At 32.2% G+C, this 19590-nt stretch overlaps 1 protein-coding gene across 1 annotated transcript in view; it reads right to left on the reverse strand.

Annotated features, from left to right (window-relative positions):
• Positions 1 to 19590, reverse strand: part of MTPN (myotrophin) — a 51385-nt gene that overhangs the window by 15433 nt on the left and 16362 nt on the right. Inside the window, exons 2-3 of the mRNA XM_003771636.4 lie at positions 7355 to 7468; positions 6364 to 6447 (exon numbers count right to left, since the gene is read on the reverse strand). Of these exons, the coding sequence (XP_003771684.1) occupies positions 6364 to 6447; positions 7355 to 7468 (198 nt within the window). The remainder of the gene's footprint in view (positions 1 to 6363; positions 6448 to 7354; positions 7469 to 19590) is intronic.

Here is a 19590-nt window from a genome sequence, read left to right on the forward strand (position 1 = left end):
AGGATAGTAAAGTATTAAGGACAGAAGCTTATATGGTGATATAATTTTGCGTAGGGTTGTCCTTCTTAACTCCCCTTTTCTCACTGATCAAATGGGAATAACAGTCTTCCATTAAGTATAATTGCCATGTCATTTATATTACATATATCCCTCAATTATCTAACTAAAGTGATGTGGTTAAAGAGGCATGAGGAAGACCTGGAAAAATAAACCCAGTTTTAAAATGCCTAATTTTGAGCATCCCACTCTATACTCAAGTATGCTTTCCCCCTTCCCTTTCAAATAACTGCCTGATTCTGACAACTGATCTTTCCTCTCTTCCTTTTAACTTCTCATCAGGAGTTGACTGACTAGTTCAAAACCCTAAAGGACACCTTATAAAAAGAGGTTCAAGACCATATATACCAAACAGATGGTCTGAAAGGGCTTCTTTATATGTACCATAATTTACTTGTCTTTTAGACAGAACTATTAGTAGACATATTAAAATCAGATGCAACTATCAGTTTCTATGTTACAAGTAATTTATTTGCTGTTCAAAATCAATTCAAGAGCATTCCAATTCACAAAATGAAAAAGGGCAAGGCTTACCATTTTATTTCCCTAAGAGAAACTTTAAAAACATTTCTACTGGTATATTCTTCCTCCACCCCCTCCCCCCCACACCCCTTTCCCTCCCATCTATGTTCTTTTACTGCCTCTCTGGTTCTGCTAACTTCATGTTGCAACAGTTAAAGCAAGCCTTCCTATGGTTTACTACATTCTTCAATATTCATCATTTCTTAAAACACAGCAATATTCTATCATTTTCAAATATCAGTTTGTTTAGCCATTTCTCAATCAATACACATCTACTTCATTTCCAGTTCTTAAGTACTAGAGAAAGAACTATTATAAATATTTTAATGTAAATGCAGCCTTTCATCTTTGACTTCCTTCAAGTATGTGCCTATCAATGGAATCTTTTTGTCAATGGTTAGGGATAGCTTAAATTATATGGCTAGCAGAATTTTAAAATGATTCCCAGATCAGTTTGACCAATAAAGTATTTATGTACTTGTTTTTTCCTATCTTTTGTTACTTTTATATATTTACTGAGTGTGAAGTGAAACCTGAATTGTTTGGATTTGCAGAGAAATACATGTAATTCTTAAGTAAACACAAGTTCACAAAGACATTACCTGAAAACTTTACAGTTTTAAAAACATATTGGAAAACACAAAGGAGCACAATGAGTCTGAGCTGAAGAAATACAGGCTGTCATTGAGTATATATGGGTCGGGGGAAAAAAGTTCTTTGGTCCACTTGTTAAAATACTTCATTACTAACTGCCCTTTTTTGGGGCCAGTCGGGAGGGGAAGAGATATAATGTTAATGAGTTATTTGTTAATGTTAATAACATGTTTTCTTTTATAGGACAATATTTTTGTTTCTTATTCAGAATCCTTGAAGGCCATCATACGCAGGTATAGGAAGAAATCAAGATAGCCACAAATGTAAGATAAGACAAAAAAACAATAGAAAATACTCACACATACATTTTACATACTGTGATTGTCTATGAAGGGATCTCTTCATTAATGTAGAACATAACTTGTAATGGGCTGAGGCTTGAGTTGATGCACTGAGGTCCCAAGAACGTGAGGCTAAATAGTAATTGGACTATACTCTATTAATATACATGCTTGGATAAAGAATGAACCCCACCCACTCTCTGTGCAAGTCCTGATGTGTTGTATAGGAAATGATGATTTTGGTGGGTGGAGGCAGAGAGACAGGAAGAGAGGCTGAGAGAGATTGAGCTTGGGTTCCATGCTAGCAGCTGCTGGTCCTGTGGCTTCTGATCTAGCTAGCTTCTTGACTCAGCTGCACACATTGCTATTGCTCATTCCCTTCCACCTCTGATCTTTCTTCACTGAGAATAAAGATTGATGATTTTCCCCTAACCTGAATTCCTGACTCCGGCTGATTTTAAAATACACGGTCTTCACAATAACTTCTCTATAACTCAAGTCTTCAAGGAGCAATACAGTTGAAAAACTAATTGCTGTGTAACCAAACTGATGATGTAGTTTTCCAAACACAACTATCTACAAACTATCACCATGCCCATAATACAGAAAATCTTTTCTATTTGAACTTGTTGGGATTCATACTCTGATAACCCAGTCTTTGAGAGATGCATCTCATTTACAAGTTTACTTCTCCAAACAATTCCATTCAGTTATTCACTTCTCATATCATGTTTCAAAGACAAAAGTGTTTTCAGAGACAAAAGACAAGACAATAAAATAAACGTTAAGGTTCTGAAATTGATTGAATGTGTTCCTTTTTAAAATCTTAAGTTAAAATTCTCTGCATTAAAGAACTAAAAACAAAAAAAAAATAATCAAGGTAAGGACAGTCATTATGGACCTGGAACAGAGTATACTTTCTGCTGTCAATTTTGTAGCTTGTGGTAGGAGTAAAGATAGGGTCAGAAATTCTCGTGTCCATGTAAACAGCCCTCTCTCTTTATCATGAATCCTTTTGGTTGGTAAAGAGGACTCGGATGTTCTCTCTACTCTTTGCCACTATGACTCAGTTGTCTTCTCACCATGGAACAGTCCCTCTACTTTGTTCTATTAATTCTTTTCTGGTTGTATTTTTGATGCTCTGGACTTAGCCCAAACATATGAATTTCTCTTCTTTCCCCCGCCCCAATATTTTTCATTTCTATTTTACAAGTGATTTTTCCCTCATTAAAATGTAATCTCTTTGAAGGCAAGGACTCTTTACTTTTTGCTAGTATCTCTATTCCCAATGCTAACACAGTATCGGGCACAGAATAAGCTCTTAACAGAATGCCAATTGCCTGCCTGATAAAATAGATAATTCTGTTCATATAAGTACTTCTGGAGAACCATATCATTTGTGCTCCAGGTACAAGATGTCTGAAAACTATTACTGAGATGCTTGAAACATTTTATTAAAAATTTCAGAGAGATCACTATTTTCTGCACAGTATTTAGTTAACTAAAGAAATTCAAGCTTTTCCAAATAACTGGAAATTAGTCCCCCATCTATGAAATGACTAAATAAATTATGGAATAGTAATTCTGAGAAGCATAAAAGACACATACGAGCTGATACAGAAGAAAGTAAACAAAATCAAGGGAAAAAATAACCATAATGCCAACAATGTAAAATGGATGAATAACATGACAAATTGACTTGTATATTTAAAACCAAACTTGGACCCAGAGAAAAATGGGAAATTATGAGCTAAAGTGTTAGCTGGTTTCTTTCTTTTTCAATATTTATTATAAGAGACAACTCTCTGGGTAGAGTTGATATATTTAGGATATAGGAATAAATTTAGAAATGAATGTAAATTAAAAACAGAAAATACCAATAAAAATATACAGAATATTTTAAAGTGATAAAATCCAAACTTTTAACTCCTTTAAAGTGATAAATGATAAAAGACAAAGACTAGGGAAAATGGGAACACCAATACAATTTCAGGGGTGTTGTGAAATGCCCTAACCATTATGGGAATCAATTTGGAATAGTGCTTTTCAAGTAAATAAAACCTTTTTATCTTTTGACCTAGCAAAACCACTAACTAAAAAGTGGGAAAGTATTTATACTAAAACATATTTGTGTTTGCTACTTCTGGAATTTACTTTAAAAACGTAGATCAAAAATGATTAAGCCTGTGTATTCCTCAAAGTTATCATATGGGTCATCCAATATATGTTGGAGGCATTCCTTTCAAGCTTCCTTGTCTGGAATGGCAAAGATACTAATGGAACACTGTGGTCACACAATTATTATTTCTCACTCTCACTATGTTATATATTATGTTAAGCAGAGATGTTAGCAGGCAACATTCCAGTACAGCCAAAATCAGATTAAAATGTATTTAATACATTTTATTTAATAAAATTTAATTTAATAAATTAACATTTAATTTATTTAACTTAATAAATTAACATTTAACATTAGCATTTAATAAAATAAACAAAAATACACTATATATGTAGATAATATAATTTTCCAAGTGTCTAGAATATATGTCTATTTGAGTGTGACACAACTGACATAGGGCAAAGTAAGCAGAAATAAGAGAATAGACAATGACATAAATGGTAAAAAGCTAAGATAACCTGAACTTGGTTCAGTACAATTACCAATCTGATTCTAAGACTGATGATCAACTTCCAGTAGAGAGGATAGATAAGTATGGAATAAAGTTTATGCTATCAAACAAGATCAATGTGTCATAGAAGTTTTGGGAGGGGGAAATTAGTAGTAAAGAATAAATGCAGTATTTAAAAAAAATCATCAATAAAACTTTTAAAGAAAAATGCAGTTTTCTGAATTTTGAATCATCAATTGGTATTAAACTGACTTAAAAAAAAGTTTCAATATCCCTGTTCTGCTACTTGTTAATGGTATTTTTCTCTCTTCTGAACTTCAGTCTCCTTATGTATAAAATGATACATTTTAAGATCCTGTGATTTTAGGTTACAATGAAATCAGTGCATTACCTGGTCCACATCTTTCCTAATTTCCTGCAGTTTAAGGAATGGGGGAGTAACCATTCCTTTCCTCTTAGGACTTTAGTACAAAGCTGTTTTTATATGCTCCCTTTTAGCCAGACATTTTTAAAATCAGTATGTATTCCTTGAGTATTCTGCCTCCAAACAAGCAGCTTCCAGTTTAAGAGAGTTTCTTAGGTTACTGCCTAGTCTATATCTTACATAGCCAAAACATTTATATTCCATTGATTAATTCTTGAGATGGATTTGGACCTTATACATCATCTTGAAGTTTATAACTATAAAACACAGGAAAATTGGCCTAAGTTGATAAACATTTTTTGGTATAAGACATTCTAAAATATTTCAAGAAAATGTAGGTATGATTTTTATGACTACAGACTCAAAAGGAATACAATATGAAACATAGAGATTTTAAAACAAGAACTTCTGATAAGTCACATGAACAAGAAAAGAAGGAATCAAAGGGATCGATCAGATTATGAGAGATTAAAAAAAAAAAAAAAACCCACCATGCATAAAGGATAGAAGGACATATAATTCTGTCAACTAACTACAAAAGGGTAACTCCAAAAAATGGCATGAGAAAGGCAAAGAGCCCAGAATCAACTGAGCTTTTTGGAAAAATACTAACTAGAACAGAAAGAAAAGGTGGGGGCACACTATAAATACAATATAACTTCACTAAAGCATTACATAAAGTCCATTGATTCAGATACATTATTAGAACCATAAAATGTTAGCATTTTTAGCTAGATGTTAAATTGGCTTTTTCAAGTTGGCCAGGAAGACTAATCATTCTTTGTAATACTAGTTTATTGTAAATATACATTTAGTTCTGAATCACTAACTTACAAACTTTTGGAAGACAACTCTATCAATATCAGGCAGGGCTGCCTGAAATGTATTCAATCCTAAGAAAGTACGATAAAATTTGATCCATCCAGAGAAAGGGGACCAAGAAAATGGAAGTTATGAAACCAAGTTATTAGATAAAGAATAGTGAACAGAACTGAAGATATTTAGAAGAAAAGAAAACTAAGGGAACATATAATATTTGAAGGGCTACTATGTAGAAGGAAGGAGTAGATTAGGTTTGTATTATAAATAGGAAGACAAAGTGAAAAAAAAAAATTCTAACCAAATTTGCATAACAGTGAGATGCTTCATAAAGTGCTGAGCTATACATTCAAGCAGAGGGTAAATGACAACATATCAGCAATGTCAGATTAAGAATTTTGGCACTGAATGAAGAGATTAGACTAAATGTGTTCCCTGAGATACCTTTCAATATTATTATTGATATTTTATTATATATTATATAGTTTTCTCTTTGAGAAGGGAAAGTTACAGGAAAAGTTAATCCTAGAGATAAAAGAAGCAGAGTCTAAAATACTTATTTTATAGAGCAAGAAACTTAGACTTATCGAGGTTAAGTGACTTATCTAGCTAACTAAAAGTGCCAGTCAACACCAAGACCTACAAACTCTTAAACCCCTAGTCCAGTACTGCTTTGAATAAAGTACTTCAATAGTATGTTTGTATAAGTAAATACTTAGTCTGGATACAGTACAGAAAATAGAATCTGGGACTTCAATCTCAACTGAGAACTCAATGCCTGATACCAGATACAATTTGAAACAAAATAAAACCTGGCAATTTATCTTTAGTTAACCAATAAGTATTCGTTAAGTGCTTACTATGTGCCCTATGCTATGTTAAATTCACAAAGAAAATTTTAAAAACTCATGTATCGTTAACCTGTCTTTTAACATTAATCAGTGAGAAATCAGTGAAAATCAGCAATAGCTCTTACCTTTGACAGAAGCAGTTTCACACAGGAGACATGACCTTCATATACAGCAGACAGCAGAGGAGTGATGTGATGTTTATCTGGAGCCTACAAAATATTAATGGATAAAAAAGCTCATTTATTTAAAGCATATGATTCTAAAGCTGTTAAGTGTCCTCAGAGGTCATCTAGTACAACACTTTTTTGAGCTGGAATACCTTCCATAACATCCTTGACAAAGTGACAGTAATCACCTATTCTTTCAAGACTTCCAGAAGTCACTATCACCTTGGCAGGCAACCCATTTCAATCTTAGCTTATCGTTAGAGATATAGGATGCTGAAAGCTTTCTATTTTTATTCATTGAAATGGGATTTAGTACCTCCCCTTTCAATGGCAATCCTTCAGTTTCTCTAAGTTCAATCTTGAAGTTCCCCAAGTTCAGTCTAAGATGAAATGAATTTTTGTTGTTGTTGTCAAATCACACTGCTAACTCATACTGAAAAAAGAAACGATTTAAAACTTGGTCTTAAAACATTCAATTTGCACTATCATTATAGATAAGGAGACTTAGTTTTCATGTCACTTAAGTAATATTTACTTGTCCCCTACAAAGTTTTAACTCTTTAATCTTTAGTATATCTAGCAAATGCAAACTACAAAAATAAGAAGCTAAGTTTTAAAAAAGTAGACTTAGGACATGCATATATGTGCAAATGAAAAGTAATTCTCTCATGTAACATCAGCTTAATTTAAACAGCTAAATATGTAAAAGAAAATCCAATTCCTTTTCCAATATTGAACTTCAAAAGTCAAGCCAATTCATCCTGCTTATTCTAAAAAGTCTCAAATCATCTTCTAAAGATTAGGAAACTGGTATACAATTTTAAATAATTTTCTTCTTCAAAAAGAGGCTCTTCCAAATATCTTTTAAAAAATGTATAATAACCAATTACCCAAACCATAGAGCAGAATTATTCTAAACTAAGATACCTATTTTTTTTTAAAGACATACATTAATATCGGCTCCTTTCAGTAGCAGAAATTCCAGGATTTCAAGCTGCCCACAGTCTGCAGCATAATGAAGAGGCTTCCTACCACCTTCAAGTGTTCGATTAACATCTTCACCCTTAAAAAGAAAAAAGAATGGTAAATAATATGGTTGGAAAAGGGAAATGGAGTTCATTTCCCACTCTAAAACTAAGTATTTTCCTCAAATCATTGTATTTTCTAAAATGGATTAATAAAATTTGAATGGAAATATAGTACACTACTGAACATCAAGACTATTAGAGATGAAAAGTGAATGAGATGTGTGGACAAAATGAGATGTGCTTTGTAGACACCTAATACTACATTTCAAATTGTTACTTTAAAATTATGAATACCTACAAAACAATATGACTACCTATATAGATGCACTATCCAAACATTTCTAAAATTTTCTTACTTTGAAAGTAAAGTATAATTAGTACATCTAAGTATTTGCCTGTACCTAGATGAGAGACTGCTTGGTAACTGGTACTGTATGGGACAGGCATATTTTTAGAAATAGGACATATTCCTCATGATGGTCTGGAAGTTTTGTGACCCTATTTTGAGATTTTCTCGGCAGAGATCTCAGCAGAGTTCTCAAGGCTCAGCAAGTAGAATTCAAGTTCTAGAAGGTTTAACCTTTCTGGAAAGATGTTGAATATGGTTCTAGATTTAGCTAGATTGGATCTAACTAAGCATGGAGAAAATCATCACCAATAGTTTGGATACTAGATGAAAAGTCTTTGGCAGTAGAAACCCACAAAACAAAGAAAAATACAAAGTGGCTCTAAGACTTATAAGTTATCTTGTATGTAGGCTGCTTCTTCACTGATTTTAGACAGAGTGGCAGAAAAGAATGCAGAGGGTGCTAAGAATCTACAACTCTGTAGTTGGTCTTAAAACACATTTAATTATTAGTATTCAAAATATGAGAACTTAATCCAATTAAGGTACAATAAAATATATTTCTCTTTCAAACAAACACAACCACATTTGAATATCAATTTTTAATGTACTATACAAAGAAGCAGAAATAGCTCTAAAGAAAACAAAGTTGGGAAGAACATAGAGAAAAGACTCATCCTGAAGATGATAATTTAAAAGGCATTAAGGAATCAATTTTCAAGATTTCTAGAAGGGAAGACATCAAACGACATTAAAGAGAGAGGCAGAAGAAGAGAAAGCAGAAGTGGGAGTGAAAATGAGAGCACATAATACTACTTTTTAATGGATGTCTGCTCCTACTGTTGTCAATACTTACTCCAATGCAACATAAAAGAACCTAATTCTGCTAGCTCATTTTGCATAACTCTAGTCTGTTTATTTCCATAAATCATTATAAGAAGTCCCTCAATCTGTTGGGGAATCTTCCTCTAGTTTTCTTAACATTGTGCAAATACTTATGGAGCACACTGACTTTCCAACAACTATTCCTAATTTTCATTACATGAATGGTCCATTTCTCTGTGCCCAAGTCATATCTTTTTCTCTGACAACATTCTTTACAGTTTCTTCCATCAATATTTATAATAATGCAATTTCCTCATGTTCACCATGTACCTCTCTATTATCCTTTACATGATATAAATGAAACTCATCTTCAGTTTTGAGTAAAGTATTCCTGGAAGTGTACTGTTGTTATAAAAGAAGGGTCTTTGTTTCAGGTCACTCAAATCATTGCACCATTTTCCAAAGACAGTTTAGCCTGCTTAAGCCTGGATTCACCTTGCTGGAGTCACCTTTGTAATGACTATTCAAAATATATGCTGGGTCAAGTTCTACAAGTTGTCTAATTACGTCAGTTTGGAGAACAGGAATTCTTTATTCACTTCATTTTTTTCTAATGGACAATTAAACAAACTCTTAAACAATTATAATTATCCAATTTAAGAAGTTCTAAGATAGTTTAAACCTTGATGCAATCAGTACAATATTATCTGTAAAAAGAAGTATTTTCCCCTCTAAGGAAAATCTTTTTTTCTATTTCAACTCTTTACTAAACATCTTCCAGGACAGAAGCAAATACCAATTGATAAGCATATTCTCCTTAGTTTATACCTTACTTGCCATTAATAACCACAAGTTTGAACAAACTTCTATGTAGTGATCTTGAAGAAATTTTGTATGAGTTTGACATATGCAAGGGAGACTTGCTAGAGGAAAGCTCTTAAGGTTATGAACTGAATGCTTCTGTATAGTCAATACAGTAGCACACAATAAGTAGTGTGCTATCCTGTACTCTTTTCTCAAACATTTAAGAAGAACATCTTTGATGCATGCATAGACTATTCTAAGAAAAATTCTGAAGCAAAAGGAAACTAGGCCCATGGGTCATTGTTATTGATAATTCTTTCAACAGACTTTTTTTTTTTTTTTGGGGGGGGGGGCAGCAATAATAACATTAGATCATTTCCCCAAGCCTCTGTACCTTCCTTTTTTTTTCATAATACTAAAGAATTATGTTGCTTCCAACATGAACTGTCTCCTTATACACTTGTTTTATTTCAACTGTTCTTTTTTTATCTTTACTTTTCAATACCATTCCACTTCCTTATACATTGCACACTGGAAGGTGAGAAGGTTCAAATGTAATCACTTCTATGTAATTTAACTGGGATGAAAAATTATAAAATTCTCTACAGACATCCATTTTTTACCTGCTCGTTATTCACTATGCAGTTTCATCCATAAATACCCTTGTTGAGATGTCTTTGCTTAATCAGACCTCTCACCAACTTTTTATTCCCATTACTGACTTTCACTATTTTATGAGGCAACACTGCTTATAACTTTCCAGCATCCTTCTCCATAAGACTTTACAAATGCATTTATATTCTAAATCAGTCCTGTTGTCATCTCTCTCTTCTTTGGAAAGGAAATAAACTATTTACTGATTAGGTTCTTGTGGTTTCCTTGTTTTAGAAATTTACTTATATTAGTGAAACTTTTAAAGGAAATGATGATAGTTTAAAGATCAATAACTGTTCTTTTATCTATTTCCTATTTTTAAGTGTCAATAACTCATTTAAATAGGTCAAATTGGAGTTATTTCAATTGAATGGCATATGATCTCATTCTTATGACTAATCTATATGCTTATGCTCTCAGCTCTAAAAATTCATCATGGCTTTGCTTATTTTATGTTGCAACAGTTCATATAAGTTTTTCATTTCTATAATTATCATATTGAACATTTCTTAAAACACTGTAATATTCCATTACAATAATGTGCCACAATGTATTTAGCCATTCCCCAACTGATGTGCATCTATTCTATTTTCAATTCTTTGATACCACAAGAAATGCTAATAATATTTTGGTGACCTGTTGGAAATTCTGGGTCAAAGGCTGTGAAACTTTAGTCCATTTACTTTTACATAATTACGGATGGTTTTCCAGAATGGTAATATTAATTCATAGTTCAACTGTGTATTAATTTATTACACAATGAATTGTGTAATTTAATTCATTAATATGCTCAGATTTCTACAACCCCTTTAACATTAACTATTTCTGTCTTTTTATCATCTTTGTTCATTTATTAAATATGAGAAGAAACTTCAGGGTTTTGATTTGCTTTTTTCTTATGATAGATGGCTTGGAGCATGCTTTTAAATACATATTAATAATAATTCTTCTTTTGAGAAATGTTCATTGAAAGACCTCACTTCTAAAATATATAGAACTGATTCAAATTTATAAGAATACAAGCCATTCTTCAATTGATAAATGGCCAAAAGATATAACCAGACAATTTTTAGGTGAAGAAATTAAAACCATTTCTAGTCATGAAAAAATGTTCTAAATCACTATTGATCAGAGAAATACAAATTAAGACAACTCTGAAGTACTATTCACACCTCTCAGATTGGCTAAGATGACAGGAAAATATAATGATAAATGTTAGGAGGGGATGTGGGAATTGTGAACTGATCCAACCATTCTGGAGAGTAGTATGGAACTATGCCCAAAGGGCTATCAAACTGTGCATGCCCTTTGATGCAGCAGTGTTTCTACTGGGCCTGTGTCCCAAAGAGATCATAAAAAAGGGAAAAGAACCCACATGTGCAAAACTGAGTGGATGCCCTTCAGTTAGAGAATAGCTGAATAAGTTATGGTATATGAATGTTATGGAATATTATTGTTCTATAAGAAACGACCAGCAGGATAATTTCAGAAAAGCTTGGAGAGACTTGAGGCTAAGTGAAGTGAGAACTAACAGAACGTCACACATAAAAACAAGATTATATGATGATCAATTCTGATGGGATGTGGCTCTTTTCAACAGTGAGGTGATTCAAGCCAGTTTCAAAAGTCTTGTGATAGGGAGATCCATCTGCACCCTGAGGACTGAGTGTGTATCACATTACAGTATTTTCATTTTTGGGGACTGTTATTTGCTTGCATTTTTTCTTTGTCACTTTTTTCCCTTTTTGATCTGATTCTTGTTGTCTAGCATAATTGTGGAAATATGAATAGAAGAATGGGGGAAAAAAAAGAAATTTATTTATATTCATTTAGCATGTATTTTCTAATCCTTTTCTTTTGCCCTATCCCCAAATTCCTGCATTGTTGTCTGGAAGGAAAGCCTATTTTTATAAAGGCTACAGAATTGTTATTATTACTACCATAAGTCAAATGCTTTAAAAATAATTTTTAACAATTGCAAACAGACACAGAAGAGTCTAATACTTTCTACACTGTTCAGTAAGTTGTATGTTTGCAAAGGTAATGTCTTCTGCAGAACAGAGTTCAACTCCCTTGAGTTTGAGTTGAGGTTTTCTCTAGGATGAACAATATTAAATTTACCATAATTGTGGAGAAAAAAAAATAATCCTGATGTAGAACTAAGTAAACAACTGCAAATAAGAACTACTTTAACAAAATCTAACTAAAATTAAATCTCAAAAGTGCCTTTCAAAAAAGTTGTTTATTCTGCTTAGCTCAAGTTAGAAACAAATGCAACAAAATTGCATTATTATAAATGCAAATTGATTTTGAATGGCCTTTTCACATTTGGACAAAGGAACAAGTTTCTGAATTCTGGCTATTATTTCTATAATAAAAAAGGGATTTTAGAGCAGCACATATTGTATACATTCAGAAAACAAATTTAAATTGCAATAGGGATTATTTGCAGTCAATTTCAAAAGTCTACAATTTACAATTTGACTTACAAGTCAAAATCTGAGCTGTTACACAACATTTCTTAGGTGGTTACTTCAGCGACAACTACTTTTCTTTTCATCCGTCTTCATTATCAATCTTAACCTAGGCAACTAATCTTGTTTCACTGAAGTTCAGGGCAAATAATTATTGTGGCAATGGTTAATTAAGTTTCACAGCTAATATAAATTAAGTAGACTTCTGTAAACTGTACCTTCTTAACTTTAAATAAACATTACGAATCTGTCTTTAAAGCAAAATATAACAAAGAGGTACAATCTGTTTTGTTCTTATCAAGAGAGGGATATAAGAACAATTTGAGACCTTTTTCCCGATTCTTAAAAGTTGTTTCAAGGGGTTCCCATCTAATTATTGTGGAAAATGGAAATGATATGTGTAATATTAAAAGTGATTAAATTTTCCTTCTAAAAAGCATAATTAGATAAATTGTTGTACTATGACAAAATGAATACAACTTTTTGCATATGAAATATACTTTCTCCTTGCTTTTGTTTTCCTTCAAAACTTAGTTCATATTCCTTCTCCACTACGAGGCTTTTCTGATTGTTCCCTTCCCATATGTCCCTAATGTTATCTTAGATTAGTTTATAGCCATTTAGTATTTACTATCTAAAAAACCCTAAATATTATATATGTACATGCTCATTCCTTCTTGTAAAAGTTCTTTAAAGGTAAGGGCTGTCCTATTTTTGCTTTTGTATAATTAGTATACAAAACAGAGCTTGATATATACAATAGGTATTTAATAAATGACAACAGAGGAGACTTATTTAGATATATATTATTATCACTGGATCGAGAAGGAAAAAACACCACACCAAACATAAAATTCAATAAAACAACAACAACAACAACAACAACAACAACAAAATTGACCAACTCTATTTAAACATGTAACCTATAGCTGAAAAGCAAAAATATTTATTTGCAAAGTATGCAAAAAGAACCTGAAGTTTACCAAAAATCAAGAGGAACAGAATTTGTGCCAGTCAAATCTCTTCTCTTATCAGTAGTTCTAGTCTCACTTCTCAAAGTCTTTCGAGCATACTATGACCCAGCCCTGGTTTCTTTGAGGATATAATACTCAACTCTTTCTTCATATTCACTACCATGGGCTAAGGTTAACAAAGTAGAGGCTCTCTGGCAGTAAATGAAAGGTATGAATACTTCAGTAATAGAGCTGGGGATATGGAATACTTTAGTGGGAGGAAGAAAAGAATGTAGACAAAACAATAAAATATGCAAGAAGCAGAGGTTATACATATCTCACAGTTTTTGAATTTCATATCGTCAATATTTTCTTTTATAAATCAGAAATTTTGGTTATCCCTATTAAAATCCTATCTCTACAGTGATTTGTCTGAAAACTTTTTGGGAGATTAAATATTAAGAAATTTATTGATGTATTTTGTTTTGACAAGACTGCATACCAATAAACACCTAAATAATATCTACAAAGAGTACTCCCCAAAAATTTACATGAAAACAGACAACATTTTTTGCAAGTCATGGTAGATTTTTTTTTTGTAGTTTTCTATCAGAAAGATGTATCCTTTAAATTTGATAATGGCATTAAAAATGGCCACTGCATAAAACTCAACTTTTCCTAATTCTCAGTGCACGCCTTTTTTGTTTTAAACATCGTTATAGTATTTATATAATATTCTTTTGACATTTTCATGGTGCTATATCACTTTATTATCTAGCTTTCCATATTTTACTTCTTCATACTCATCACTCATATGCAATAAGATCCAGTCACAAACATTTGACATAGCTTATTCAGCCATTCTGAAAATTTCTGGCATATTTTTTGGGAACAGGAGGGTTGCTTTTTGTTATAAATAATGATGCCATGATTATTTCTGTATTTAAGGGTTTTTTCCTTTTGGCTTTTAATAACCTTTGTTCAAGAATAGTCTAGTAATGAAATTGCTGGATCAAAGATTATGTATAATTTAGTAACTTTTCTTGTAAAATTTCAAAATGTTTTTCATAATGTTCAAAACCTTTTAAAAAGAAGCAGTCATAACCAATACACCTTCATAAATGGATGCATTTCATAAGCAGCTAGTGAATTGGTTGATTTGGAATAGGTTATTTTCAATCTCTAGTTCCCTGATATCACTGAAACAACACTGAGAGAAAAAAAATCATACTTGCTATCTCTTTCGTAAAGATTGTACTTAAAAATATTATATGATTATGAAACATAACATTCTAATAAAAATTCTCAGTTATTTAATGGAATAAAATAGCAAATGTTGTAGCTATTTAAGTTCCTATATGTAACAAATTAATTTAAATCCAGTTTTCATTTGTCCTTCATGGATACGGAAGATAACTTTCAAACATCCTCCTCTGAAATATTTTTAAAAATATTTTAGGATTAAATATAAAATTTTTTATTGGGCTTTTCTCTAACCAATCCATACATGACATAGTATATTTTGATTAGTCACTACTAGGAATATTGGTTCCCCCCCCATCCCAAAGGCTTTTCAAAGTACTTACTTTTTTTAGTAAGATTCTAAGGCAGGTAAGGATTGAAGAACTACTTTCCAAATGGTATGCATATCAATATTGTGCATCATTCCCTTTCCTTTGACAGCTCTATTTTAGCTGACTCATTCATTGTTTTGTTTCCCAATTTTTGGATCTCCCTAGCATTTGCTCCCAGACTAGATATACACACATATTTAGTCCCTTCCTAACCTGTAGTAATTTATCATTATGAATTTTATCCTTATTTCCAGAATAGAGGCAGCTCTTTGTTTTAACTAGAGTATGTTCCATGGAAATTATATTCTATAAAGTGAATCACAGTGGAACAATATTGTAGCTGGGAGCTCTATTCCTGAGAAGACTAAGTCACACAATTTGAAAGCTAGAAAGGTTCTTAGAAGTCATCAAGTCAACCTTCCTTCCTTTGGTGGGTGGATGAGAAAATTGAGTTCCAGAGAAGTTAAATTATTTATTTCAGATTACATAGCTATTTAGTTGTAGAGCAAAAATTCAGGGTTCCTTATACTTAAAGACCAATGGTCTTTCACTAATACCACAATGCTACCCTAAATACTTTTCTATAAAAAAATGGATATAAAAATATTGACCATTATCAGTTATGCAACCATTATTATCACTGTATGACATACCTCAACGTATCATAAAACAAAGCAATAGAAAACTTATGACAATGACATAACATAATTGGATCCATAAAACTAAACATATAATTAACATTTTTACTCGGTTTCTTAGAATTGAGAAATTTTCCTTCTACCCAAAGAGGTGGGAAAGGAAGGTTGGCAGGAGTAGAGAGGGGAATGTGAATGGCCAATAGTTCTAAAGAAAGGAAAAGAAAACTTCAAGGGAAGTAGATTCTGACATTTTATTTTCTTTTTAAAATTTTGATATAGCAATCAATATCATGTAAAATCTTGAAATCATTCATAAAATAGTTAATGTGAAAATACTTTTGAACAATTAATAATGCCTCCAATTGCTAGGGGTCAGTAAATTGTATTAACCTAAATATGGTAATCTTCAACTTTTATCTCCTGCTGAAAGAGATAAGAAGCTACAAAATAGTTAAAAGCGTATAAGTGGAAGTAAGGGAAAGTTCCTTTGCTTTGTTTATGGTAGGAATGTTTGGGCTAACTCTACATGTACTTCAGTCTTAAGATTTTTTTTTAAAGACTGCTTTCCAGAAACCAACTGCTCCCGAATCCCCAATCAATCCCATTAAGGTACACATGTTAATTAAGAAAAACAATTTAGGGGGAAAAAAAGAGATCTCTCCTTTCCAAACTGGGCCAAGTGATAGTGGAGAATTTTCTGACAATGGTAACTGTTTATTTAGTAAACAGTCTCAGAGGGTTATTATGGTAGAAAAGCCAAACTCCTGATTAATTTCTCCGATTTTACCTAGGCTGATCTAACAGGCAATTTTCCCCCCAGGACTATATCAAGTCTTTTTAGCTTAATAGAACCTGCCAAACTTGAAAACCTAGGGTTAGCTCCATTATGAAACAAAGCACTGGAAAACTAATGCAGGTTTTTATTAGTTTCTGTCACAAATATGATGAATTTAGTCTTAATTTCTTCAGGCAGGTAATAATCATTAAAGATACTGAATAGGAGAGGAGCCAACATGAAGGGTTAAAAAGGGCAGCCACCCAGCTGATCTCTCCCAACATTCCCCTTCAAACAACTTTAAAATGACGCCTGAAACCAAATTTTGTAGTGGGAGACCTAACAAAAGATTGGAGTGAGACTTTTTTTCAGCCTAAGTAAACTTCAGGAATGGTGCAATGGATAGAGCACTGAGCCTGAAGTCAGGAAAATCTAGGCAGGTCATTTAATCCTGCTGTTTACCTCAGCTTCCTTATCTATAAAGTGAGCTGGAGAAGAAAATGGCAAAGCATTCTAGTAAATATGGTTTTAAGAATTGAACATGATTGAAATTATTAAATTACAACCGAAGAAATGTGTGACATTGAGGCTTGTCCAGAGACTAGAGAGGCAATGATGGCAATAATGGCCAACTCTTTATATATTCTTCAGTTTTACTCTTACAAAAGTTTGCTTAATTTAAAATCCAAAGTATACAGAACAAGTTAATTCAATTGCAAGACATAAAGTAGGTTTTTTTTTTCTTTTTCCTCAAGTACAGTCATTTAAATTTATTTTCCCCACATTTGTATTGTTTAAATTGGGGGGGAGGGACTTAATTGATTCTCCAAATGGGGGCATCAGTCTATACAAAAAGACAATAAAAAGCCTTATGAAATTTACACAACATTATGATATCATATACATTGATGGCAATGGGATTAGGTGAATAGAAACATTGGGCCTAAGAGTGAGGAAAACCCTTATTAATTGTGATAATTGCTAGCTAAGTCATTTGGTCTTTCTGAGCCTAACATAAAGGGGTGATCTATGTAGAAAAAAGAAATTCTTATAGCCTGAATTTATAAATTTCTCTGAGAGATTTAAAATCACAGCAGATTATTATATTTTAATTTGGGTTTTAGGCCTTTGGTGAAGTACTGAAAAGGTTCTGTTTTAGAATATATATAAGGCTTATATAAATATATGCCTTAAGAGTTCTGGTACAGTCATGTAATAACAGTTCTTAGAGCAGCTTTCAGTTTTCCTTCTAATTGCTATCAACAATACCTCTCTCAATCTGGTAAAAAACACCAAAAACAGAAGCAGCACTGTGACTGGTCTGAAAAAGTTCCTCTTATCAGATTAAATTTGTTTCTTTAATATCATTAGCACATATAACATCTGGGATCAATAAAGTCGCCAAAATTTGAACTCACTTTTGGAATGTTTATTTCTTCAATAAGGATTTCACTTTTCCATTAATATCTTTTCCCTAAACTGATGAAAATCAAAACAAAGATAGAGGCCAGACAGCCTATGCTCTAGAATCAATGGACATAATTAGCTTCTTGTGTGGACTTGTGTTATTTGTTGTGTGGATTCATTTATATATGTTGGGCCCAAATCTTCAGCTATCAACTGTGATTGCTATTTCCTCCCAAGATTGCATACTGTACCACTTGCTCATATCTATATATTTATACCTGTGATCTTCAGTCTGATTTAGGCCCTTGGACAGTGACCTTTGGACTATCTGTTTAGATCCTATATTTTGCCAGCATCTTCATTTGGGAAAATACTCTAGACTTTGACTTCAGTTCTATACTCATAATTCAAGCTCAACAAAAACAAAGAGGGACACTTGCAGTGTGCAAAGTGCTTAGAAAATCAAGAAAGGTAAAAATGTTTAAATAAGATGTTGTTAAAACTTATAAATGTTTAATCTTTTATAAATGTCAGCAGGATATATGGGAAAAAATTGAACTTAAGAGGAAGGAGAACTAGGTTGTTATACGTAACTTCTAAAATTAACTGTTATCACAGGCAAGTCAATTAACCTCTCAGACTCAATTTTTTGATCTGAAAGACAATGATAATAATATAGCTTCTATTTTACAAAGCCAAAATGAGGAAAATACTTTCTGAGCCACACAGCATGATGCAAATGACTTTTGTTCATGCCTTTCTATAAGTTCAACTTAGAATTCTATTCAACAGTTCAAAACTTCGAGTGTTTCCTTCTGATATGAGGATATCAGGAACAGTATGTTTTACAATTATAATCCTTTGCTTTCATCATATAATCAGGCCATCTTCTTTTCCTAGCTATCTATCATTCTCCATTCCTACCAAACTAAATCAATTAAATAGACTTTTACTTATATTTAGGTCTATTTCTTTTTCTTGTGGCATTGTAGCTCCCATGAGGTTCTCTAATACCAGAATTTACAAATACGTAGTGAAAAAGCAACTCTAATTGGGCTTAATGTGTATGCTAAATATTAAGATACAATAAAGTGTTTGAAACTTTTAAAGGTTCTAATCTGATACTAACACCATATTTTAAATAAAACGACAATTTAACTTCCACTATTAATTTCTTATTTTTCTTCATCTGGTAAAACTATGAAATTTTTTTCTTTATCTTCAACTTACAACATGATACTGTAGCTGATCTGTACTGCAAAAGTACACACCGTACTGACACAAGAGACCTGTGTCCCCAAAATCTACTTAACAAATGGACTAATTTAGCAGATGTGTCACCATTCTGTAGCACAGCAAGTAAATTAATACTAGTCAACTAACTGATAGAACAAAAAGAAACTCTAACATTTAACAAACTTTGTATGAATGAGTTTATGCTTCTCCAAAATTTCAATTTCACACTATACTATGCTTTTGTTCATTCACATCTTAAAAAGTTTTTTAGAGTATAAACTCACAATCAAGGACTTTACTTTTTGTCCAAACAGGTCCATAGTAACAATAGCTGATTCAACAATGCTTCAATTGATGTGAATACAAAATCTGCTATCTTGAACAACAAAGAAAAGAGATCAAAGAGTTAATATAAATGGGATGTTCAACATGCAGCAAAAGAGAAAAAATAAAGCAGTATCTGAAAATTAT

Source organism: Sarcophilus harrisii, chromosome 5 (assembly GCF_902635505.1).
Source record: "Sarcophilus harrisii chromosome 5, mSarHar1.11, whole genome shotgun sequence".
In the NCBI taxonomy this organism is placed as follows: domain Eukaryota; kingdom Metazoa; phylum Chordata; class Mammalia; order Dasyuromorphia; family Dasyuridae; genus Sarcophilus; species Sarcophilus harrisii.